The 26,748-nt window shown below is 35.0% G+C and overlaps 2 protein-coding genes across 2 annotated transcripts; one reads left to right on the top strand and one right to left on the bottom strand.

Annotated features, from left to right (window-relative positions):
- Positions 1-487: 487 nt before the first annotated feature.
- Positions 488-8,458, bottom strand: LOC128208266 (G patch domain-containing protein 11-like). Its single transcript, XM_052911774.1, has 6 exons — positions 8,102-8,458; positions 5,660-5,883; positions 4,225-4,478; positions 3,494-3,697; positions 2,648-2,729; positions 488-1,138 (listed from the first exon to the last, which is right to left on the bottom strand). The coding sequence occupies exons 1-6, from the start codon at positions 8,149-8,151 to the stop codon at positions 1,077-1,079; spliced, it is 876 nt and encodes a 291-aa protein (XP_052767734.1). The 5' UTR covers positions 8,152-8,458; the 3' UTR covers positions 488-1,076.
- LOC128208260 (uncharacterized) lies at positions 8,453-18,127 on the top strand. The gene is made up of 4 exons (XM_052911760.1): positions 8,453-8,588; positions 8,967-9,161; positions 12,037-12,184; positions 13,351-18,127. Exons 2-4 carry the CDS (start codon positions 9,009-9,011, stop codon positions 14,748-14,750), a joined length of 1,701 nt encoding a protein of 566 aa, XP_052767720.1. The 5' UTR covers positions 8,453-8,588; positions 8,967-9,008; the 3' UTR covers positions 14,751-18,127.
- Positions 18,128-26,748: the final 8,621 nt, after the last annotated feature.

Below are 26,748 nucleotides of genomic sequence, written 5' to 3'. Positions count from 1 at the left end.
CTGGCTATTGCATGACCTAAATACCTGGATATTGCATGACCTAAAAACCTGGATATCAAAGCACATTAAGACATTGATATCACCTGACATAAAAGACCTGGATATTACATGACCTAAAGACCTGGCTATTGCATGACCTAAAGACCTGGATATCACATGACCTTAAGACCTTGATATTGCATGACCTAAATACCTGGATATTACACGACCTAAATACAAGTAAGATCTGGGTATCCAATCACCTTAAAACCTTGTTATTGCATAACCAGAAGTCCAAGGTCTCAACTTGTTTATTTAAAATTGAGTGTCAAATGTTATTATGATCATTCTACATAGCTGGTCAGACTGGCTTAAACATAAGAAAGTTGACCACTGACCCGAAGCTTTGACCTTGACCTTTAGTGAAAAGATATGGGTCGAATGCTCGATACACATTATTATCATTGTTAAGATTGGTGGCAGGATAGATAAATAATAGAAATCCCCAAAAGTTTACCATTTTTACATGTTGTATAATTTAAAACAGACCTAAAGATGCACCAAATAACACTCATCTGCAAATACGAGCATTATCAAGCATATTGAAGGAAGGCTTTACAAAAAGCAATTGTCTATGTTATATAGAATGAAGAACATAAATTGTTGATATGTTCAAGACAACATCATTATATATTTCTTTATAAATAAACCCTCAAAAGATTATGTGTACAGAGAATCCATTTCTTTATTTTTGACCATACATGTACAGCATTAACAGGTTTCCATAAATAATTTGAAACTGGAAGTTTGAACTTCTTTACCGTTCATATTTGAAGTGTTTTTTTCTCAAATACATGGAAGGATGATTAAGCTTGTTTAAGGCTTAACATCAATGAAAAGAAGTATTTAAACATATTTACTTTAATTCAAAATGAGATCATCTCCATCAGGTATTAATGTTTAAAACTTCCAAATGTCCAACATTGAAAGTTTCATCCAAAATAACGTATGTTTTAGATCATTTTTGTGGAGCACTAAACTTCCAAATTTCCTATAACGCAAGTCCTGAATGTTTCTATTTCACGGAGTTAGTTCTGTCACAAGTCTTCATGCAGTTCTGCTGAATTTCCTGGACAGTTCTGCATCAAATCTTCATTATCTGAAAATAACAAGTGTAGGCTGTAATGTGATTCTTTAATTACTTTTTGAAAGATTGCAAGCACAAGCAAATAAAAGGGAAAATATTGAGTAGAGGAACAATTCAATTGCTCACACAATGTAGTTTACATAAGTATGTGAATCTGTTTTCTGACAAGCTTTTTAGATAATGACCTCCTGAGTCCTGGGCCCGTATTCAATATCATTTCTTATCCTTGTCCCAAGACACGCCTCAGTGATTCCATCTAGTCCATTGGCAAGTTATTTTTTGTCCAATCAAAATTTCTGATTTTAATCTTGGAATTAAGGGAAAGGTGTTCCCCTGATTGTGGTTTACACATGTAATGAGTGAATAAATGCTGTTATTAGCTCTACTGGCCAAAGGCCAGAAGAGCTTATGCAATGGGAATGTGTACGTAGTATGTTCGTCCATGTCAATTGCTTGTGAACATGATACAATCTTCAGTTTTGATTATATCTTGATGAAACTTGTACAGTATTTAGATATCCATTAAAGCTCGGTTCCTTTTGAAAAACAGGCAGATCCGCCCATGCATGCCTAGATATTATGGGTCTTGAAAGTATAAAAAAAATGCTATTTTTAGCCAATTTTACATGTAAAGTCACAATTGCTTGTGAATGTTTGTTCAAATTATGCCCCTGGGGTTATTACTGGCCACGCCCCCGGGTTCACAGGTTTGGTATACTTAAATTGGGAAATGTTAAAAACCTTTTTGTCTGAAACAGCTATGCAGATCCTTGCTATTTTGAACAAGGCTTAATTTAGTGGTCCACTACCATGGTTGTTCAAATTATGCCTCTTGGGTCAAAACTGACACTGCCCCGGAGGTCACAACTTTCCTAGGGACTTGTTTAAGAATTTTTTTCAAAATCTTCTTGTTTCAAACCACAAGGCCCATACCTTTGATATTTGTTGTGGAGCATCATATGATGACCTTCTAGCAAAACATTTGAAATTATGCCCCTTGGGCAAAAGCTGGCCCCACCCCTTTTGACTTACTTTTTAATTTTTAGAGCTACAGAAATGAAATTTTGACCATGTGTACAGTTTTGCAAACAAACATCAATGTTGTCCTCGGATGTCCTTGACTTTGACCAACCTTTTTATTTTTAAAGCTACAGAAATGAAAGTTTGACCATGAGTACAGTTTTGAAAGCAAATATGTTTTACGGTCAGATTTCCTTTACTTGGCACATATTAAAATAGTTCATGCAACTAATCTGCTTACAACACTTTCTGTCCTCAGATGTTGAACGTGCAGCGTTTTCAGCTAACCCAAACACAAAAAGTGAACTATATATTTGTTGCCTATTACTCATACAAACATACTCTGGATTGAAAATGACCACAAGAGCCATGCCAGTAGAGCAAAGGCCCTCTTGGGCCTCTTGAGTTTGTATTACAGCAAATGTTGTGGTGTTTTTCATATCATATAAGTCTACTATTAACAGAAGTATGTATATGGGCAATATAAATTATTATACTAACCATTATATTTAATTCCACACCAAATGCAGTACTTGTGTTTGGTTCGGAGGTAAAGTGTTAAAACATCTAGTTTTTCTTCCACCTGAAAAACGCACACTATAGAAATATAGATGGTGATAAGAGTGTCAATACTTTAAACAGAAACAAAATATATGCATCCTTTTCTTCTAGAGGAGTATGTTTATTCAACAATCAATAATTTAACATAACACACCATTTACTATATATTGCTTTAATTTTGCAATAGTTTCTTTTCTAGTCACAAATTCAGAATAAATTCTAAACAAGAGAGCTGCAGAGCGCAAATCAAACACTCGACTGTTTTTCATAAAACCTTTTGCACTACGCTGAAGGACAACACCAAGGCTATTACAATACCTAAATTTAAGCTAAAAACCTGCCATATAATTAATATGGATTGATTCATATCACGGCATCTTCAATACTAAATCTCCCGAAATATCGTGAAATACAAAAAAGGCGTGGTGATTTTTGAGCGATCTACAGTAATCAAGCGCATAAGTTAACAGTCTTAACTGAAACATTTATGCAATTACATGATGCAACTGATGCATTGTAGATCTAAAAAGTTACTAAAATTCCCGCATGCATAATGTATAAATTACTAAAGGGCTGATATAATTACTTGTTGCATCAAAGAATTTCTCATGAACTCTCAAAGTCCCTTATAACCTACTATCAAATTGAACTTATAGCAGTAAGTTTCCGGCTGTAAGCCCTTATTATAACACATTTTTTTTCAAAGAGTACATAAGAATTTTTTTTTTCATGGTTATGAAAATCATGTTTAATTAACTCAAAAATATTTGCAAAACCACCTATTACCGTAAAATTAGCGTAAGGGTCATCCTCGTCCCCTTCACTACCCTCAGCCTCATGACCCAATTCTTCCTCTTCCACCTCGTCCTGCACGTAGCCGCTGTACCCGGCCTCTAGACTTTCGAGGGTATCTGGACATTCATCCGTGTCATTTGTCTTCGGAAGGAGAGCTTCCGGCCAAAAAAATGCCTCATTAGGGCTTGTTATGCCCTGAAATAATTTGCTGCATGTAAACTACAATACATTGTTATTATAACACATTATGTTGAGGACATAAGCTAATAAAGGTAACAGACTTAAAAGTAAATGCAGTCATTTAACCAAGATGATTTCAAAGAAATGCTTGTACAGTATTGTATTAATCAAAAGACTAAAGTGATGGACCATGTGATGAACCCAGTCCAATTATACCACTGATGACAATCAAACTAGTATAGATTTATAATGGTTTAATTACTTAATCGTCTATTGTTTCTTAGTCGAAAAAGATGTATAAGTTCAAAATGGTAAAAGCCAGAGTTATAGGCATGTGTGCATTTTTCGGCAATGTGTGTACCAAATTGCATGTTAAATGGATTTCGATTTCCAGCCACGGTTAGGGTCTTTGCATGATGACAACTCTGCTGATGACATCAACACCAAAGTTATGAAAATACCTTGACTTTTCTTCAAAGAGCAGACTAACTTAAAATACAATACTAAAGTGAGAAAGGCTATCAATAAAAGTGAATCCTTACCAGTTGAGAATCTAACTGCTCACAAACTTTCTGACTGTTATAGAGATCTTTTCCAACATTTCTAGTGGCTATTTTTTCATTCATTCTTTTAACAAATGTCTGTTTCCGCTCAGAGTCCATTCTTTGCTTTTTAGCACTCTGGTGTTTGCGCCACACCATGCGCTGTTCCTGTTTTCTTTTCTGATCCTGTTCGCGCCCAAGTCCTCCACGTCCTGTCTTTAACTCAACTTGGACCGGTTCTTTTCGACCTTCACCTGTGAGAATACATAATTATGTATGTATGTTTGAATATTTAAGAGAACCCATGAAAGTTCAATGTACTTATTTCCAATAGGGCTCTTTGGTAATTGCTGAAGAGACAGCAACTTACAGTGTAAGAAACATGGGCATTCTTATGAAATTCAAATATTCCCCTTGGTTCTTTAATGTGCAGGTGTAAAACACCTATAGACACATAGGGCTAACATTTTCTGGGTTTAAACATTCCTGATTACTTTTTCCAGTACTTATCTTGAAGCCATGCATTAGGCAATAGAGCCTCCGGTACCATATTTATATCATCTTTGGTATGATACAGTTGGGGTTTGAACCTTGGACCTCCAATCCATGTTGTGGATGCTCTACCACTGAGCTATCAGGGCATAGTTAAAGGTACAACACTTTTCAGCATAAGCCTGAAGGTATGCTAAATTAGTTGATATGATTTTATTAGAATATGACTAACAAGTCACAAGACTAATGTTAAATAAGCGCTGTCAAAAGAAGGTGGCAAATGCCCAGAAAGGTCTCGTTGGACAGATAACCATTAGGATTTGGGCCTTTGAGGACACAAAACCTTTAGTTTCTAACACATTCTCAGGACGACCTTCCCTTAGCAGTAGCCTTTCCATGATGTTAGGAAATATTTATCACATGTTTAAAGAGCAAACAATAAACATAATGATCATGATAAAGAGTCACTGCAAGATGCAGTGGATGGCAATTCATGTCCAATTGTCTATTGTACCTTTTAAGTGACAATGTACATGTATGCATTTATGTGAACATAGAAGTATTTTTTCAGGATTCAAGATTATAATGAAACCCTAGAATAGAAAACAATAGTATGAATATTCTCTTAGCCTTTCTCGGGCATAAAAACGATTGATAATCAAACAATAAAGATTCTGTATTTCTCTCCCCTTTTATTCATATTTAGTGAAATACAGATTGATTTTGAAATTGCCTCCATCATTTTAAACAAATAAAGAATAATATTTGTTCATATCATACTGATATAATGATATAACTGCCCCCCCCCCCCAAAGCTTAGGTGATATGGACTTACATTTTTGAAATGTTAGAATTAAAATGTGCAATATATTGAGTCAAGTTGACATATATGCCACATTTTGATATTCATGTTAACACTACAATTGATGAAGTGAGCTCATACCAAACTTTCCAAGAGCCATTCCTGGTTTATATCCCATTTTTTGAAGAAGGGCAAACCCTTTGTTATTTTCGGAAATAGCCGACTGAAGGCCTTCATCTCTCTTCTCTTTTTCAAGAACAGTTTTCGGTTTTTGTTTATTCTTTTCATTTGCAATCTTTTCTCTCCTCTCATTCTGGAGTCTTCTAGCAACATGTTTTGGAACAAGACTGGGCCTGGTGTCAGGACTGAAATTCATAAAATTACCAATATTTAATAAACCTCTTTTTTTTTAAAAAGAAAACTTTTGTTAGTACTCATCTAGTAGTAAAAAATGTATATATTAGCAAAGAAATTTGACAACATTCAGATGCCTATACTACTTGAACACTCAGGTCTTATACATGCTTTACTTCTCAATTATTTGATTTGTGAAAATAATCTTTTTTAATTTATTTAAAAAACTTCAAATAGATAAGGAGCATGTTTTACATAAATTTCAAATGAAAAAAAAGCTTGTTTTTTCAACCTTGAAAATTCCAAAAACTTGATGCAAAGCCATAATGTTCCATTCCAAATTTGTAAATTGTACAAAAAAAATCCATATTTCTCCAGGGTCTTTTTCCCAAAATGGACAGAAAAAGCTCTGGAAATTTTCGGTACTTTTCCAAACAATTCAGATCCGTTCTATTGTGAGTTATCTTATAATTATATGATGGCACTGAAAGCATTGATGCCAAAAGCAGCTGATTCTGAGACAAAATATATATATTTTTTGTAAAATCCATCAATTTGTTAATGTACAGCTTTAAAGCTACAATAAACTAGATCATTATTTAATTCTTGTTAATAAAGTTGACATACAAGTCTGTTTTTGTCAGAGTGTAACACTGAACACAGTATTATTATCTTTTAACTTTTACTTGTATATTTTGTTGTTGTTGAGTGTATAGTTCAAGTGCTCTTGGATTTGCAAGCAGACTTTCTAATTCTATCACACTATAATTATTCTGTTATAAACCTTAAACAATTTATTTCAGCTTTTATGAGGTAATGGACCAACTTTAAAATCCAAGCTCAGTGAAGCTAGGAGCATTATTTGCAAATGAATAAAGAGGCTTGGATTAATACTTATGATATATAGACAAAACATATTTATTTTAGTTGTTATGATGTAACAAATAGGAGATTATTGTTTGTTTCAGTGTTAGATCGTAATATATATCACCGAGTGAGCACCAAAAGCTATATTTCACAAGGGCTTAGCCACGAGTGAAATTTTAACATTTGATGTTCACGAGGTGAAGTATATGTATATTGCGATCTTACACTAAAATGAACCATTTTTCAATTTTAAGGATTTAAAATGATAGATAATGGTATGTTTTTGGAAAGGTGTGCCAAATTGTATGGGAATGTAATGTCATTTCAGAAATGACATCGATGAAATACTGTCCAAACACCATGTCAGCTGATGTTTGATTTGAAAGATAGGGCGGGCTAAAATTTCAAAACAAGGAAAAATGCAATATTGCTATTGCACTATTTGATACTGTGTAATATGATTGTTTATTTCACTGATAAATATCTATAAACCACCAGAAAGCACACTAAATTAATACATATATACCAAAGGTGCTCGTCACATTGCCTGGATACAGTAATACGTTTTTTTTTATAATTTTATATTTTTAATATTTTTTTTATTTTTTTTTTATTATTTATTTTGGTCAGTGAATATATGTTACGATGGACCTATAAACTATAAACCATGGATTGGCAACTCTCATCTGTGTTAATGCGATAATCTCAAACTCACGCGTGCAGCGGGATTTCATTACGAGATCTTACCGTGTGGTCATTTTCGAGACGTCCGACATCGGCCGAATATATACATGTAGGAAAACATTAATTAAAATCGACTCAAATGCGCGGTACTTTCATTTGAGTTGATAACAGTCCAATTGAATCTGATTAAAATCACAGTTATTAATTATAATTAAATCTATAACGAACAAGGCATTATTAGCAGAGTTGGTGGAAATAATCGAAGATCGCCGTTAATCACCGATCGGAGATTCGGCGGAATTTTCCAATAATTGCCGAGCGCGCGCTAAGGATTGTGGGGTAAATTATTATTTCTTATCGTTTCACCGATATGGGGCAGTTGCCAATCAATGGTTTATAGGTCCGTGATGTTCCTTAAAAAATTATTCCACAATTTTTCATGAAAGAAAATTAGTATAATATATAAATAAATATAAGGTAAACATGTGCAAAAAATCATCAATTCCAAACGGACCTAATCAATAGAGCATAGTTCCTAAAATAATTGAGATAATCTAATAATTTTTACTGGTTGATAAGGTAAGATTGCCATCTACAAGAAAAATATAACTTTTATGCTAGTAAGATGCTACAGAACAAATTTACACTTCTGATAATTTTGTTATACTTTACGCTTACATTTGTTTTAAGAAAGCATCCGACATATAATCAGCTTCATCATCCGACATTTCAAGTGGTTTAATCGTCTAATTTTTTTTTTTTTTAAGTGATGTTTTTAACAAATTAGGTGGCAACTTTGCAAACAAGGGAGCACACTCTATCGATTTAGAGACATTTTTTAATATTTAATTTTAACATAACGAAAATAAACCCCCTGATAGTTAGTACAGTAATTTCACAAATCATTCTAGTGCATAAAACTGTTTCATTAAATGTTATATATCTTAACATTGTTTAACCACAAACTTTGCATCATGAGCACAGTATTTTTAACCATTACGATTATTTCGTTCATTACGTTATTTGGCGTACTGATGTTCTTCAAAAAGAGGCTAAATAGTCAACTTCCGGTTAAATGAAATTTTAGCAATCTGTCCAGTTTTAACAAACTATACCAAATATTATTGACCTACAAGCATTGCTTTGTAATGTACATATCATCTAGGTAAATTACTATTTGTTTTATGTTATTAAAGGGTCATTAAGAACAAGATATGCTTTTTATTTGTACAAATTTTGTGTAAATATATCAAGGGAGATAAACGTGCACAGGAAAGATATTATTGTTATACCATTCAGTTCATTTATATTGATGTTCATCAATTGCAAAGAGGTATTGTTCAGTAAATTTACAGTTTCCACTATTAGTGTTTTCCCAAAAACTTTGTCCCTTTTGTTTTGTAAAACTCGTGAAACAGCTTGGTTGGCGTACTCCGCATAAACCCAGTTTTGAGCTTGATTGTCTTAAAAACAGCTCCAGTGCCATTCAGAAAAATCCGTTTTCAGCACAATACCCTTGATTATAATGTGTTTTACTTTTCAGATTGCAGATATACATGTAGCTGTCATATAGAGAGACCTGAGTATGGATGGGGACGGGAAAAACGGCCATGTCAATCAAGGACTTGGCCAAGCTTTACAGACTATAAACCTACCTGTATCATCATTTATTTCACAACATAATACTAACCCTGCGCACTCTGCAAATGAGACTGTTGTTCTACAGATACAACAATTGGTAATAGTTTGACATTGCATTGCGAAATTCCTCTTGCGCATTGGGCCAATTTACACATACACACTTTCTGGCTTAGTTTTAATAGTTAAAACTTATTTATTTTATAACGATTGTGAAAAAAGTTATCACAACATAATATAAATCACTCTCGTTGGCATGATGTTACACGAGAGTGTGGTCTTGTGTTGTGGTGGAAGAGTACCCGGAGGAAACCCACTTGTCTGGCTTGGTGACCACAAACCAACTCACATGCACCCAAGGCTGGGAATCGAACCCAGGCGCCTTGATGAGAAGCGAGTGCGCTAACCACTGCACTAACCGGACAATTTCTGGCTAAGAAGTTAATGGACTAGCAAGCATCGAGTTTTTATTTCAGGGTTCGAATTTAGCACTCGCACACTTGCAAAATGCGAGCCAAAATTGAAAAATGTGAGTTGAATTTAAAGACACTCGCAAAAATTTGCGAGTACAAAATTTGCAGAAAAAATGCAAGCCTCGAAATAGATATGAACATAATCGTTGATCAATTCCTGCACAGTAGATATAAAATTATTTTAGAAATGCCTACTTTTGTTTTCCGATAATCACACAGAACTTGATGACTTAATTAACGTTATGCGCACAGGCAGGTACTCCTTACTATGTGGCAGGTTCCGTTTCCATTTTTGGCGGCGGTATTTAGCGATAATCCTATCGAGACACAGTCAGTATAATGATGACAAGCAACAAGATAAAAAAATTTTACGCGTGTTGATTTTAAAATCACTGACGGCTGATGGCAATGATCAATTAGTTCCAAAAAAAGAAGCCAAAATGAAATTTTCTGTCCGTTTAAACTGTTTCGATGTGGAAGAGGGAGTTGAACATTGAATTGATCCTCAACACAGATGACAAAAGGAATGTTTTCAAAATATTTTGCACAGACCAATACTGGCCTGATCAGACTTCCTCAGAACGTATTGTCAGTGTTACATATATGATGATATCTTTTAATGTACAATTACATGATCATTCATTAAAACAGTGACATTATACCTTAAACCATTGTTTTCCATTCAATATATACTTTTTCCTAGCAAACACAAAGGTTTGCCTTTAAAACAATGCGAGTGAGTGTCTGGTTTTGCGAGTTGAAAATTTAAGCACTTGAAAAATTTGTGAGTATCAAAAATAGTTAAATTCGAACCCTGTATTTATAATAGTACTATCAGTTTAGATATTTTTTTGGAAACTTTTCCTCAATACTGATTTTAACTTTTTGGGGAAAAGTGAATAAGTGAATTTATGCATTTTTATGCCCCCAAAGGTGGGCATATTAAAATCGCACCGTCCGTCCGTCCGGCTCAATAACTCGTGTCCGGGCTGTAACTTTCCCTTGTATGGACAGATTTTAAAATAACTTGCCACATGTGTTCCACATACCAAGACGACGTGTCGCGTGCAAGACCCGTGCCCCTACCTCAAAGGTCAAGGTCACACTTAGTGTTTATTCACAATGGAGTGCTGCATATAGGACAAAGAGTATAGGTTGTCGTGTCCGGGCTTTAACTTTCCCTTGTATGGACAGATTTTAAAATAACTTGCCACATGTGTTCCACATACCAAGACGATGTGTCGCGTGCAAGACCCGTGTCCCTACCTCAAAGGTCAAGGTCACACTTAGTCTTTATTCACAATGGAGTGCTGCATATAGGACATCGAGTATAGGTTGTCGTGTCCGGGCTGTAACTTTCCCTTGTATGGACAGATTTTAAAATAACTTGCCACATGTGTTCCACATACCAAGACGACGTGTCGCATGCAAGCCCAGTGCCCCTACCTCAAAGGTCAAGGTCACACTTAGTCTTTATTCACAATGGAGTGCTGCATATAGGACATCGAGTATAGGTTGTCGTGTCCGGGCTGTAACTTTCCCATGTATGGACAGATTTTAAAATAACTTGCCACATGTGTTCCACGTACCAAAACAATGTGTCGCGTGAATGACCCGTGTCCCTACCTCTAAGGTCAAGGTCACACTTAGTGTTTATTCACAATGGAGTGCTGCATATAAGGACATGAGTATAGGTTGTCGCGTCCGGGCTGTAACTTTCCCTTGTATGGACAGATTTTAAAATAACTTTCCACATGTGTTCCACATACCAAGATGACGTGTTGCGTGCAAGACTCATGTCCCTACCTCTAAGGTCAAGGTCACACTTAGGTGTTTATTCACAACAGAGTGCTGCATATAAGGACATAGAGTATAAGTTGTTGGTCCAGGCTGTAACTTTCCCTTGTATGGACAGATGTTAAAATAACTTGCCACATGTGTTCCACATACCAAGATGACGTGTCGCATGACAGACCCGTGTCCCTATCTCAAAGGTCAAGGTCACACTTGGGTGCTTATTCACAATGGAATGCTGCATATATAAGGACATAACAGTGTCGGTTGTCAACTATGGGTGGTATTTTTTTATGTTTAGAGGCAATTTAAAATAACTTGCCATATGTATTTGACATGTAAAGGCAAGATCAACTTTTCATGTACTGACCTTGTTCATAGGTCAATGTCACAATCGGGGGCATTCGTCACATACTGTGACAGCTCTTGTTTTAGAACACAATCTGATAGCATCTGATGAGGATAAAAGCAAAATGGAACAAGTGTTAAAACCCTGACATCAAATTTTAGATCAAAGTGCCCCATACTGCAACTAAAAGGAGTTGTTCAGTTGGCAACCAATTTTCAATCTACATGTAGTAGCTTTAACAATATTCTTTCTTACCATAACAGATTTGTTTAAAAATAACAACTGAAAAAAAAGTTTGATGTGTGTGCATGAACTTCCAGACAACCCTTGTTCATCATGAGTTTTGTTTTTTCCTGCAGCTTGAGCAGCTGAATGGGCGGGGATTGAACTCAATGTTGGTGGTTGTGGACCCAGTGGGGAATGTCAGTATCCATGGATCCGAGAAGGGACAACTTTTCCTCAAGGATAATGCGGACATTGCAGACAGATTTGCTAAAATATGTTCAGGTATGGAACAGGATATTTTCAAGAAGGTTTAACTTTTGTAGAAAGTCTTCGGCTCTTAAGGTTTTTCTCCATTGAATGATTTACATCAGATGTTGCAGACTTATACACAGATTTCATTTTACATGTAAAAGGTATTTGCATAAAAGTATCAAATTTCATGGATTTAATTCAGTTTAATAATACAAGTTACCACATAGTTTCTAACCCACTGTCCAATCTTTTAATGCTCAAGTTAAGGCTATATTTAAAAAGGAAACTAATTCATACTTTTTAAAACATTACATTACATTTCTCTAAGTTTTGTATTTGTATTGATTCGTGTATGTAGTAAGTATATTTAACACCATGTCTTATGTTATGCGCAATATCGGGTAAAACAGCTTGCAACTTGATTAATTGGTTTGATCATATTCATTCAGTTAAATGAAATACATAAATTAATTCCAAATGTACAACACCTACTTTATATTTCATGTGATTAGAATTTCACCATTCATTAAATTATGTTTTAAGCAATACATTTGCTGCTTTATTGACATTTTACTCCATTCGTCCCCAAAATGTTTGGAAAAGTACAGATACTCTGAGAATGTTTTCCCAAAACTTACAAAAGCTATAGCAAAGGCTCTGAAGATGTTTGATGTCAAATTAAAAGCAAGATGAAATAAAGCTACTCAAGTATTGATTGTATTTTGAGTCACCATTTGATTATCAATACCGTTAGCATTTGTGGTCTGCATTTGAATTGGGAAACAATAGCTGCTTACATTCTCAAGATCAAAATCATCACATGTTCAAATATTGAAAACATGTTTTATATTGTAATATTTGCCAGAAACACACTTTCACTTTAATAGAATGGTGACAGAGCTCTTTAAAAAAAATAGCGTTGTTTTGGTAAAAAGGGGAAAATAGTAACACGATTCTTATAAAGTTCAACTTGTTCCGAACTTTTATTCAGCAAACCTATTGTCATATTCATGACTGGCACACTATTGCTACATTTTCTAAATGTTGAGAGATCAATGCTCCTCTAAAAAAAAAATAAGTGGATTTTTTTAAGCTGGGTCTGGGAAAAAAATATACTTTTTCAGAAGGGGAATGGGGCTTAATTTCGGCCCCCAAAGGTTCTTATAAAAAAATCACTGCATTGTTTCTGATTTCAGATGATGTGTGGACATTACTGGGAGCACAGAAACGGTTCCTGGAGATTGGAAGACAACAGAACCACAACAAGTCAAATGGGGACTATCCAATAGACTTCTCACATGAGCGTGCCAATTACTTCCCCACACAGACTATAACCACAGATAGAGGTGGACAGGACAATGCTTTTGTTCAGGGAATCTTGTCTCAAAGTAACCAAAACAAGTCATATCAGAATAACCCGTTGTTTCAAACCCCTTTTGGTCAGTTTGATTCTAGACAGAACAGTTCAACTTTCTTTCAAGGTGGTTTCAATCAGGGAGTAACCGGCACAGATGCATATCCACAGCCAAACTTTATGTCTGGTATGGATGTTACTGCGAACAGTCATAGTAATCAAACTGTGGGTGTGCCGTCGCATGCCATAAGTATAGTTCCAAGTGTTTCAGACAAGCCCAATGGTATGAATCAAACTGAGGATGACTTGATTAAAGAGATGTTGTCCTCTACTGCTATTCCAGAGGGACTGACAATCAAACCAGTTGGAAATGCTAAGAAATCTCCAAAAGCCAAATTTGTGGAAAGTGACAAAAGTGACGCGGCAAAGAAGAAACGTGAACGACGGCCGGAAACTTGGCAAAGGAATATCAAGAAGAAATTAAAAACAGAAGGCAGGGAGTATGTGAATGCCAAAGGAAAGTTAGTGCCAGCCAAAGCTATGAGACCTGTTGATTGTTCAAAGTGTAAGCAAAGATGCACTGACAAGATTTCAGAAGATACCAGGAAAAAGATCTTTGATTGGTTTTGGAAACTAGGTTCATACACAGCTCAGAAAGAGTTTGTAGTGTCAAGAGTGACTCAGGTAGCGACAAGGACAAGCAAGCGAAGACAGGTGCACAGACTGTTCTCATTTGAAATCAATGGAAAGTATGAATCGGTCTGCAAACCGTTCTTTGCTAGGACATTAGGGATTGGTGATAGCTACATTTATAAGGCCTTTGAGCAGAAGGCTCGTGATCTGTTTGTACAGGACGGGAGAGGAAAGCATGCTCCTGTTAATAAGACATCTCTGGAACAGGTTGAAACTATGCACAGTCATTTAGACAGGCATCTGGTTGAATATCCAACCAATCAACCACTGCCCAAAAATGTTCATGCTGTGAAATGGTATGATGAGTATGTTGTTTGCTGTACTGAAGAGGGCAAGAAACCTGTGTCTAAACATATCTATCGAAAGATATTTCAGGATTATACAAAGAGATTTCCGCCGCAACCAGAGAAGAAGAAAGTAGATCAGTCGTCACAGGATAAACCAGAGAACAGAAAAGGAGCTATGTCATGGGACACAGAGCCAGTAGCAGGACCTAGCTCAGACATAGCCTCTCGACGAATGACCATAGAAAATTCTCTAAATAAGTAAATAAATAAATACAAAAAAAAACATGAAATGGTTAGAAGGACCTAGCTCAGACAGGGCCTCTCAACAAATAACCATAGAAAATTCTCTTAACAAGTCAATACAAAAGCTAAATAAAATGGTTAGATGGACCTACATGTGTAGTTCAGACAGAGCCTCTCAACAAATAAAGATGGAGAACAGTTTAATCAAAGCTTTACACCATTTCCAAACAACTACGGTATAGCTGGAAAAATCTGAAATATTGGATGGGCAATAGATGGCATTTTGAAATGCAATGTTGTATGGAAATTGTTAAACAACATGTTGTGTTTGATAATCATTTTTTTGCAATTATAATACTTTATAACCAGACTGCTTTAACAAAGCTTTTGCTCTTTTTATTACATTCTCATTGTGCTTGAATACAGCAAGACATTTAATTGAAGAAAAAAAATGTGCCAAATTATGTAATAGTGGATATGACTATGACGTCATTGATTGATAATTAAACACAGTTCTGTTTGCACCTACTGAAGTATTTAAATGTTAGTCCTGCACCAGTACATGTATGTAACTGTTAGTCCGGCTAAATTTAAAAAAAGATAACTCTATGATGATGATATGATCTTTTGCGATTTTCAAAAGGAATTAAAGTATTATTTTTCAATAAATTGCTTTATAAAAATCACTTTAGAAATGTGAATAGAAAGATAAAGTAACTACAATTGCACTTTTCACATTTCCTAATACTATCTGGTTATTTTTCAAAGTCAGTTGATCATCAACTAATCTTACAGCACTTTTACATAGTTTATCTTTTGAAATAAACCCATTAAAAGTCTACAGAGCGCATTTTATACATGTATAAGTTCTCTGCCTAAAACACCTTTTTGATCTTGGAAGAGTGAAGTCTTCTCTTAGAATGGTATTTACAGAATATGAATTCTAATAATTTTTCAAGCTTCACGTTCTTGTTTTGGTTCGAGAACATGCCAAGTTATCAATTATATATATTATTAATTACTTGTTAAATATAACATATTAGTTATGATGTTTTTATTTTAAAGTTTTAATGATAAGCTTTTTTAATGATTTGTTATTTTGTTTCAGACATTGTAAAAATTCAAAATATACAACTTTTAGCACATGATAAGTGATGTCTTGAATATTTTTGCATTCTATTTCGTGTGCAGAGAAACGTACATAATGATTTTCCTCGGTAGTTCAATAACATCAATAATTGACATTTACAGTGAAGAACACTACTTTTACTACTTACTTATTTTATCAGAGGGAAGACTGTATTGATGAATTTTATGTAAAAAGTTGTACATATCATGATATGTAAAAGTATGTACATGAATCCCATATCTGAATCTTTTCTTTTACTCTTAAGCATTATTGAGACACATCAGGAGCAAACAATATTATATAAGGATATCAGGGAGTATAAGTGTAATACTTTACTTGTTAGCTCACCTTAGCACATAGTGCTAAGCATGAGCTATTGTGATATTGGCGATTGTCGGTCTTTGTCTGTCCGCCTGTCGTCAAAAGTTTCCTTCAAACAGCTTCTACTTCTAAACCACTGGGACAATTTCAACCAAATTTCCCGGGAATGTTCCTTGGGTGGTTCTCTTCCAGATTCCTGTCTATAAAAGAGGTTCCTTACAGAATTTGGTTGCCATTGATAGCGAAAGGAAAAGCTTGATCTCCAAATAATTTCATAGAAATGTTCCCCTGTATCAAATTCCTACACCCCATGTTGGTTTTTAAAAAAATGGCTTCCAGGGGGTAGGGCTTCTTTTCAGTATACGTCTAGATGAAAAACTTTGAAAATCTTCTCAGAATCTCCTGACGCTACATTAAAATAATTTCGCAGAAATGCTCCTTGAAAATCTCTTTTGTTGACCCGATTTCAAAATAAATTCACAAAAATGATCCTAATGTGACCCTCTGTCAAATTCCTTTACCTCGCCATGATTAAGAACAACATTGGGTCTATATTTCTTTATATAACTCTATGGAAAACTTGCAAAATCTTTTCTTCAGAAACTGTTGGCTTGATTTCAAAATCTTTTCACAGAAATTTTCCTTATGTGTCTTTTTTTACCAATTTTTTTTATTTTTTTTTTTTATAATTATTTTATCGTTTTACAATCATTAAAGATATCAACTTCAAACTTCATGAGTCACAGTAACAATGTTTTGTGATAAGTTATATAACTCCAACATAAATATTTTAAGAGTAATGGCCCCTTGTAACTTTTTAAACAAATACATATTTTTTATGCCCAGTTTTAAAAAAGGGGGACACATTTAAGTTTCAACTGCGGTGTATGGGCGGGGGGCGTCCAGTATGTTTTTCGATCAATTACTTTAGAACCCTTAATCCAATCAGGTGAGTGATATAGGGACATCTTGTTTTTAGTAATTTAAGGTTAATGTGTACCTTTACAACTACCTTTTAACTAATGTTTTGCTTTTTTGCCTTTTGTTATGGAGAATTCCTCTATTATTCAGTTTTCGTTCAAGTTTTAGTACTTGGACTCTTCCTTTTCTTTTATTTGTTAAAAAAAAATAACCGAATTAAAGGACTTCGCTATTTTAATTGTGCAATTTTAACTATAAAAAGATATTGAGTACGGTACTTATATTTTGTTTGTGAAGCTTTAACTGCCTTTTATGATCAGCTTATGGAAGGGCTCTCTCATGCTCTATATACTCTTGCGCACAGTGGTCACAAATTGGCTCAGAGAGAGCAATATTTGATAAGCACATAGAGTGCTGATTTTCTACCTTCTGTACCCTGTGCGTAGGAGTGTATATGGTCAGAGATGGAAAATGTTTATTCCGTGCATAAAGTGAACAAACTGTCACATTGACAATAGTATTAAACGTTGTCTGTAGAAGTTAAACTAAAGATTTTGTTATTATTAAATATTAAGAATATGACGAACAATACTTCATTTTTTTCGGAAAGTGCTATTGAAGCTATTAAAATTGGATGATTTAAGGTTTAAATCTAGGAAGTTCTGTTCAAATGACTATCAGTTTCTATTTGGTGTATTTTCATAAAAAATAATTGAAATAATCCAATTTGAACACTGTGAAATGTAAGAGAGATTTCCTGGAACATTTTCCAGGTTTCATTAATGATTGTTTCGTATACATTTACCATTCTTTAACTATCCAGCATGTTGTCTGTTTATGCATGGTCAATGTGTTTTATTTTTCACACTTCCTGTATTTTTGTGAAGAATTTTACATAATTGTACAAACATATTTGTAAAGATTTACATTTAATATTCTCTTATATGTGAATTCATTTTTATTTGAACATCGTTAAATAGACTAGTTTTGTTCTGACATTTAAATGAATAAACATATTAAACCTATTTGTTCTTCAGAATGGTATCAAATCTTCATAAAGTATATATAACTGTTCTATATAAGGCAAGAAATGAACATATACTTTAGTACGATAGTACTATTTGGTTTGGTCATGTATCCAAGAAATAATGTAGCAATGTATGTAAAAAATCTTCTGCCAAAAACTGCGAATTTTGATTATCATACATAACGTGTCATTAAGTAACTCTTGAGTTATGGCCCTTTAATTATCAATATTGCAGTCTATTTTAACAGGATCATTTTCATGTGTTCCAAGCTCTGTCACAGATATGTCTTGGAATGTCTGCCCGAATTAGATAACCAACCAGTTCGTTAAAATGGCCCATTGAATTGTCAAAATGTGACCAAAATGTTGAGAATTCAGCAGGTATTTTTTATGGTGCCTGTTTATTTACAGAACCGAAAAGTCATTAGTTATCTTGCCTACCGACTAGCATGGCATTGCCAGGAAACAAAACCTGCAGACTTATCAAGTTATGATTCCATATGTACCGGAAAGGATGTTGCAGATAAGAATCCGAGACATATTACTTCAAGTGGGAAAACAGTAGGAGTCCATTGTATGAGTCTGCAGATAAAACTCCATCAAAACAATTCAAACTCCACATAACCATGTGAATATAGGAAACAGCATCATTTATTAATTAGTCATGGCGTCAATTATGACGGCATACGTTGTCAAACGTTTAAGAACAAAAACTTAAGTATGGACACGCAGAAGAGAATAAAAGGCGACTTTCAGCACATGTTGTGTTTATTGTGATAAAAGATCCTGTAGTACGTGCTTACTTACGTCCCACGTTAATGCGAGCCAATCTGACGTATTGCATCGTGGGATACCCCCGACACACTACCACGCACATGCGTCGTAGTTAATTTATGCAGTATTATTACGGAATGCGATGACTAACATTCGGAACTCCTCTGCCATTTTCTATCGAAAACATCCGAGGATGTTTATGGACGGTTTACAATGTCAAAAATCCGTACTCTTTAACTTACACTGCAAATAAGTCGCGAAGTAATTTCAAAGTAGCAGTTAAACTTAATGACTTAAGTCATGGGAATCTTAATTATGTTTGCATAATGCATTTCACTGGCAATCAATATAAACTTAGATATATAAAAATACGCGTTAAAACACCACATTTAATTAATAATGTAATTCAAAATTTTACGGACTATTTCTACTGTTGTACCGGCATACACCCGAGGTTGTTTTCGATAGAAAATGGCCGATGAGTTCCAAATGCGATGACTGAGTCGCTAAACGGAACTAGGTGTCTGAAATGGCGAAAAAGTTTTAGGAAACGGCACACACCGACATTGCCATTATTGTTATATGTAAAATCACTCCAGTTCACCACTTTATTATGAATTTGCATAATATATCTTAGCTATGACACTATTTTCCCACAAATTATGAACACTTTGTCTGTTGATTAAACACCAGAAAACCATATCAAGAAAGTTTTGTTTTTCTGCTATCATCATTTCTTTACAGTCACTATCTATAGCGTCCATGTGCCACAGTCATGGCCGCATCTCTGGGATCATCTCTGAATCCATACACCCAAGAAAGGGGTCCTGCAAAATATCATTCAAAACCACATAATTGTCTTCAAATATGATATAAATCATGTGTAAACTTGAAATTACATAAAGAATACAATGTACACATCATCAAATGCTACCTTAATGAGGAGAAACATTTTTTATGAAATACTTGAAGGGGTACTTCGACCCGGAAGCATTAAATCGTTGTGGGCCGACACCTTCAGTATGCACTTTTATCTCTCAACTCATTTCGTCCCAACGCATGCACATATGCGTCCAAACAGAGGACATGCTATGAGACCACGTGTAGATGTTATTCAGAGATACCTCAAGGTAGGCATAACCAGAAAGATAACAATAGCAATAAATGTTATATATTAAAATTATCTAAATTGATGCACCTGGTTAATGAAATCACAACGATGATGATCCAGACCTGAACAAACTGAAGAAATGTGAATTTTGTGATCGTATTTCCTTACACAATGTGCAGCTGCATACAATAAATACAAGAGAGAAGTTTTAAAACTCACATCATGGTGTGCGACCGTTCACTTGCCCTCACTGTGACACCGTTTTTTTTTAGAAACGGTTTCTGGAGTAAGCATATAAAAAGTGCATTTTGTAGCGAGACTGAAGAAAATAACAATGAATATAATACGAAATTCGGGCACAGCTTAAACAAAATCAGACGATGCTCGTTGACGTTGAAATACCTGCGAGGCACCTCGCTGCTAGAACCACCGCCAATACCTCAACGGGACCATGAAGCCGTCGATCAACAACCGTAAAACAGATATAAAACCAGGCTGTTGGCAACTGTTGTATCAGTAGATAGGATGGACCGAGGCTTAGAGCAAGTTTCATTGGACAAAACACAAGCCTTTGAATATCACTTGAGAAAACTTTAGTAGCAGATCTGTTCCAAACTATGTTTTATAACATGACTTACCACTTACTTACACAAAAGTCAATATATATTGGAAATAATTGATTGACATATCTGTTGTAAATCCCAAACTTCCTCCTTCTTGTGCATACATGTGGTGTTGTCATATTTTCCCAGTCTTATCATTTATGTTGCTTGCATACTGTTAACTGTTTTAATTGCTTATGCATAAAATTGTGTCGGATGTATATTTAGACGCTCTTGTCAGTTAAAAAAGTATTGTGTGTGTCTTCTGGTGTCTACACATATTTCGTTTTTGATACACCTGTATGCAGTATCTTTAAGTCAGTATAATCTTACACTTGGTGTGACCCAACACAGGTAAACACATGTCCAAATACAACCACAAAAGATAACATCCCGGAGTCATGATTAGCGCGAAAAAAATCGGTGGTCAAATTGACCATCTTTAAGTCATAATGATAAAGTATAACTGCTTTACAGTTGAACACTGATAATCATTTCTTCCAATTTATTTCAAGCACTTCGGCTATGATGACCGAAGCTGTCAACACTGCAGCCCGCGAATATTTTGACAAACGTTTCTCTTCATTTGACATGAAGAAATACTAGCAGTATCAGATAATTCACACTTTCAAAAACTGTTGGTTTATAATGCATGTGGAGAAACATTCAACTGCCCAAAGAATTTGTTTGCTCGTCCACATACCAACATAAAGCCGAACCAGTGTCAAAATTGCGGCATGGGATTCATGTTGAAGAAGTACCTTCAAAGCTATTGGGATAACACGACTTCTTGTGCACACATCGCAAGGCGAAACAGTGGTGAACTGGCTGCATCTACACTAGAACCAATGGAATCTTGAAATAAATCTGCTAGCTCTTTGAACAAACCAAAACCATTGTATTCCAATCTAAAAATACAAAAGCCTCCTTCACGAGTACAAAACAACAAGCCAGGTATCGACAGCAATTTTGAGACAGGCATATCAAGACATTGGAGGAAGTTTTCAGTCCAAGTTCCTCTCATCTGTACCCATTATTCCGATACAAGGAGGAGGGTAAGGTGACGGAGTGAATATGCCACCGCGGTACATGCATTGCGATAACAACAACTTGTAAAGCCATATATGCAATTTGACATTTGAATATGCCTTCATCTTTTATTTATAAATTGAAGTATTGTGTAGTTTTGTGTTTATTAGATTAATAAATGATTGACTTCATGTATTTTACTATATCATTGACGGCTACTGGTGTCAATCTATTGGGTAACGAGTTGTGAACCACTAAAAAAACGACAATAATAAGAGTCGATACTCTCAACAGTAACAATGTTTCTGGATGGACAATATCTTGATGGATATTTGCCATACAATGTTAGTATCCGGTTGATTGGATTTTAGCCAGCCGTCGCGAGGAACACAAATCACATTATGTGATAAGGAGCGAGAAAATGCCTTTATTAGTCGACTCGTATGATTGAAATCAGACGACGAAGGCGTCTACAGATTGATTTTTCACTGTCTTTTTATATATTTCTTTTTAGTTTGTTCATCAGAAATTTGCTTTCTCTCTTTTCTCTCGGTTACAGTAAATAAGTATACGAAATTATCCCGCAATATTGTATATTCAGAATACTAAAATATAGCGTGACAATCGGATTCCTCTTTACATGCTCAGAACCTGAAATTCAAATTACAAAAAGGTTCATAGGTTTTACCGATCACTATGCCTGTTTCATACTTGTTTCATGAATCATCGCATAAGATAATGCCATTAGCAGACTAACGTATTTGAAGACATTCAATTTTCTTGACAAACATCCAAATGAATCATTTCAAGCCCATTTAAGTTGACAATGTCTTGTCATGTTATATTATTTTATACACAAATTTCTTTGGGTTGTTTTACGCGCCATTAGATAACATTATTACAAAACTTCCATTGTAACAGAAATCGGAGTTTAATGTTCCGAAAAAGTTTTGCTAACTCCATGATCTTTCTATGAAATAGGCCAATTAAAGATTAGCTTGACAGAGTCTGTTTGTTTTCCAAACAGTTGGTGTTGCCCGAAAATGTCCAAATGGATTATCAAAACCATATCAATTGCTTTGGTATTGTGATGGCCAATGTCACATGGGAAATATTCAGATTGTAATAAACCCTGCCGTGGTATTTTGCAAATAAATTGATGATTGTTTCATTGGCTGGAAACACGGTATTGGCTTACGTTAGTAAATATTCGGTTTTGTCAATATGGATTTAAAAACTTGATCAGAAGTTGCAATTAAATGTTGCGAAGGACTCGCAACGACTCGTATTTTGCAAAGTATAATTTCAATCGGTTAAGTTTTCATCTTTTTACTGTTCCCTTTTGTTAATCCTGATTTATTCTCTTTGCCACAAAATTGCATTTTGACGTTCCGATTAGGTATTCCATCTTCTCCAACGCCAGCCATGATAAATGAATGCACTTGAATAAAAATGCATTGTTTAACCATAGTGATACGAACTTTTTAAGCGATATTAATCGATTTTTTTGCTCGGAATTTATTTCTTACTACAATTGTACCAATTTTCTTAACTTTGAAGCACTGATTTTGTAGCCTTTATGATTTTTTTACTGCCTGTATTTCCCAGTTGCCATTCAAAAGTATTTGTCATCAAATAGAAACAATTTTTATCATTTTTTACCAATTGACAGTCCATTTTCATAGCGAAAAAGTCATGGTTTTGACTAACTGTTTTGAAAAGTGTAGGTTAATTTATTTGTGAATACCGCCCAAGTGCTACTAATTCTTTGCCGATTCGTAAGGTCTCATTTATTTGAAAAAAAAACAACAACAACAACAACACATTAAGGACACTAGCATTACAAAAATACCAACGCGATGAGTTTTTTTCAGGAATTTTCACTGGAATATAATTGGTAATAATAGGACGCCCCGTAATGATCTTGCCGTCTGATGGGTATTATATTTTCTTAGATTGTGTATTAAGCCATTAATTACTTGTCTAGCTCCCGTTAATTGGCATTGGCAATTATCACTACTTTATCAAGGATATAGATCAATTAGATGTTTGAGAATTACAATGGCAAACGATGTGCAATCGCACGGACCTATAAACAGGTTTATTTGTCCGTGGCAAATGGATATGAAACATGAATAGTGCTGAGATTTGCAGACGACATAGACGTTTTTTAATAATTCTTTGATACTATGGAATGCTATTGACTTTATTTAACGATATCATACGGTTACTGAAGAATGCTGTATGTTTTACTATATTGTTTATTTAGACATTCCCAAGATTGTAAGTTTCTTCCATGGCCGAGAGTGTAAGATAGGTTCATTCCGACCCGAGCGTAGGGTGTTTTGCGGAAACGAGGTTTACCGAGTGTTTATCTTTCACGAGCGGCTATGGTAGATTCTTTTTCTCCCACCTCAGTTAAACAAAATAAGGTAAAAATGTATTTTTTGCTGGAACTCTTTTGTGCTTAGGCCTAGAAAATGTTTGGATAGGGTAACATCCTTTTCAAAAATAGGAAGGGTAGGTAGGCTTTTTTATAATTATTATTATTTTTATTAGGTTTATATACGAATGTCATTTTTTATCCTAGCGCAATATATTTATTTTGTTAGTTTTTCAATATTTGTTCAAACTGACTATAAAAACGGTAGGGTCAGCGCCTATTCCGTAGGTAGGGTCGGGTTACCCGAACCAAATGTATTTTTTATTAGGCCTTAGTGAAAATAATTGCGTATGGATATGCGATGATTCGTGGTTGCCATGGATATGCGCGCAGTGATTCAGATTATGTTAATAGTCAAATAGGTCTTTAATTAGTTCTACGGAGAGTGAAGCATTATTTCTTGAAAGGTGACATTTGAAGCGAGAAATGATTAATTAGCTTTCTAAATATTGCCACAAGACAAGGTTTCCGTGATGCCACAGATGACAGTCTTCAACAAGGGAGGTAATTACAATGTGGTGACCATTGAAAAGGAGTTCCATACGGACATTTTATCTTCACCCGTGGGCAAGATAAGAATTTCTAGCATGGTTAAATTATTGAATCTACTTATCTGAGGTGGGAGAAAACTATTTCCCTTCTTTTTTGAGCGCAGTGTGTTTTGTATGGTATTTTAACATGACGATTTTTAGTTTTCTTCGAACTTATGATTGGTTGTATTGAGTGTGTGTGTGTGTGGGGGGGGCGCTAGTTTTCAAATTTAGTATTTAGCCGTGTTTGAAATATATTTATGAGCAATTGAAATAATAATACTAACTTACTTTTCCTTAACGTGACATGACATATAAAATAACATTGTCTTAATGACAGTTGTCACATCATCGGCGCGCCAGTTTGCAGAAACCTTGCGAGAAAAGGTTTGATTTGCCTAATGCCATACACAATTAAATATAACGCTCAAATTAACGCGGGAAGAATCGCAAAAACCCGCAACTCCTCCAATCCTCTGAAGTGGCTGTCAGTGGCTTGGTGGTAATCTTATAAACGTCACTTGACTACGTCCAATCTAAGATATAGGTTTGTTAATCAGCCTTGTAAACGTCTCTTTGCACGTCACTTGTTTTGTCCCATTCCGAAAATCACCTTATCCCTTCCGAGTATAAAATATCTGGATATGGATGATACAGCCAAAATGTATCCGAGTATTAGACCAACTGAAAGCTAATTATTAGCGCGTCGTCATGACTAGTTCTTGATTTTAATGTGCGTTTGTCTTTCTTAAAAGATAATGTTGTGTGCCTTTAATTTTCAATTCGAGAGTTGATAGAAAGATACTTTATATAGACTTTCTACAGCCGTGCGTGCAATATTTGAATTATGGGTGTGTGCTATTTATCCATGGAAAACTTTAACTGAGTATTAAACCATACAGCCGTTGAAATCAATATAACATAAAAAACAATCCTTTTTTCAATCTTAAAAAATCTGCATAAGTACAGAACCAAGTAAGTTTTTCAATCTTCATGAAAGAAAATCCACAGAAAAAAAGAAACATTCAATAGTGCAGTAGCTTCAGAAATCCATGAGGAAAATGTTCGAGTAAGCGCAAATTAGCACCCGAGGTGTCGACCAGTTATTACGGAAATCGATTACTATCTCCGACTAGGGCATCTTATATTGTTTTACAATTTCCTACTGCCCTTCTATCCCGTCCATGTGATAAATGGTTCCAATGATTTTGGGCTCCGATACCAGTCAGATGGCGCTGCTTGGGAACAGTAGAAATCATTGTGCAAATGACTGTCTTGTCAAGGAAATATTAATGGATACACTTCTATCTAATTCTTTCGTGTCTGGTTTTGAAAAAAGAGGACTTATTTTTTAAATAATCACAATTTCTTTACGCACATTCTCATTTGTTCCTGTAAGTTTTTGGACACAATTTGAGGAGCAAAACTCATTCTTTCGTAGTGTTCATAATGTAATAACTAAGTTTATACTTAATTTAATGGACAAAGATCCTTCAATATCGGGAAGGTATCGAATGTTTGTCAGGACGTAAGCACGCTACATTGGAGTTGTGGATTATTTATAAAAGCACGTCGTCATGGGACAGGCCAGACTGAAATTGGAATTCAACTGCTCGCCAGGCTTGTTACCGAAGCTGCCTCTGTAGTTGGTTAAATATTAATAACAGGGATTTAGTGAATATGTTAGTATTTAAGTACTTGCCTAGATATGAGGAGTGACTTTAAAATTTGGGAAATAAATTGCTTTATGCAGCGAATTGTTAATACTTAGCTGATTCGTACAATCTGAACGTAATGCCAGCACAAAGCTTATCCCGAGAACGGTACGCTGTGTACTCAACGGATGGATTTAGTGACGATGCGAAATCTATCAAATCAAATAGAAGTGACAGTTTAACGTTACGTGAAACGGACTACGTTGATTTAACTTGCGTCAAGCTAGACATTACAAACGTACACGCCAATAAGTCGTTATCGACGTCACCGTCACCGTCAACGTCGGACAAGTGGCAGTCGTATTGGTCGCGGCGTGAACGTTGCTGCTGTTTCTGTAATTTTATCACAACGTTGACGTTAATAATTCTTATCATCATTGTGGTTTTAGCAACGAAAGGATTTGTTAATCTCAAC

This window comes from Mya arenaria, chromosome 2 (assembly GCF_026914265.1).
Source record: "Mya arenaria isolate MELC-2E11 chromosome 2, ASM2691426v1".
In the NCBI taxonomy this organism is placed as follows: Eukaryota; Metazoa; Mollusca; class Bivalvia; order Myida; family Myidae; genus Mya; species Mya arenaria.
This window is presented reverse-complemented; position numbering and strand designations above follow the sequence as displayed.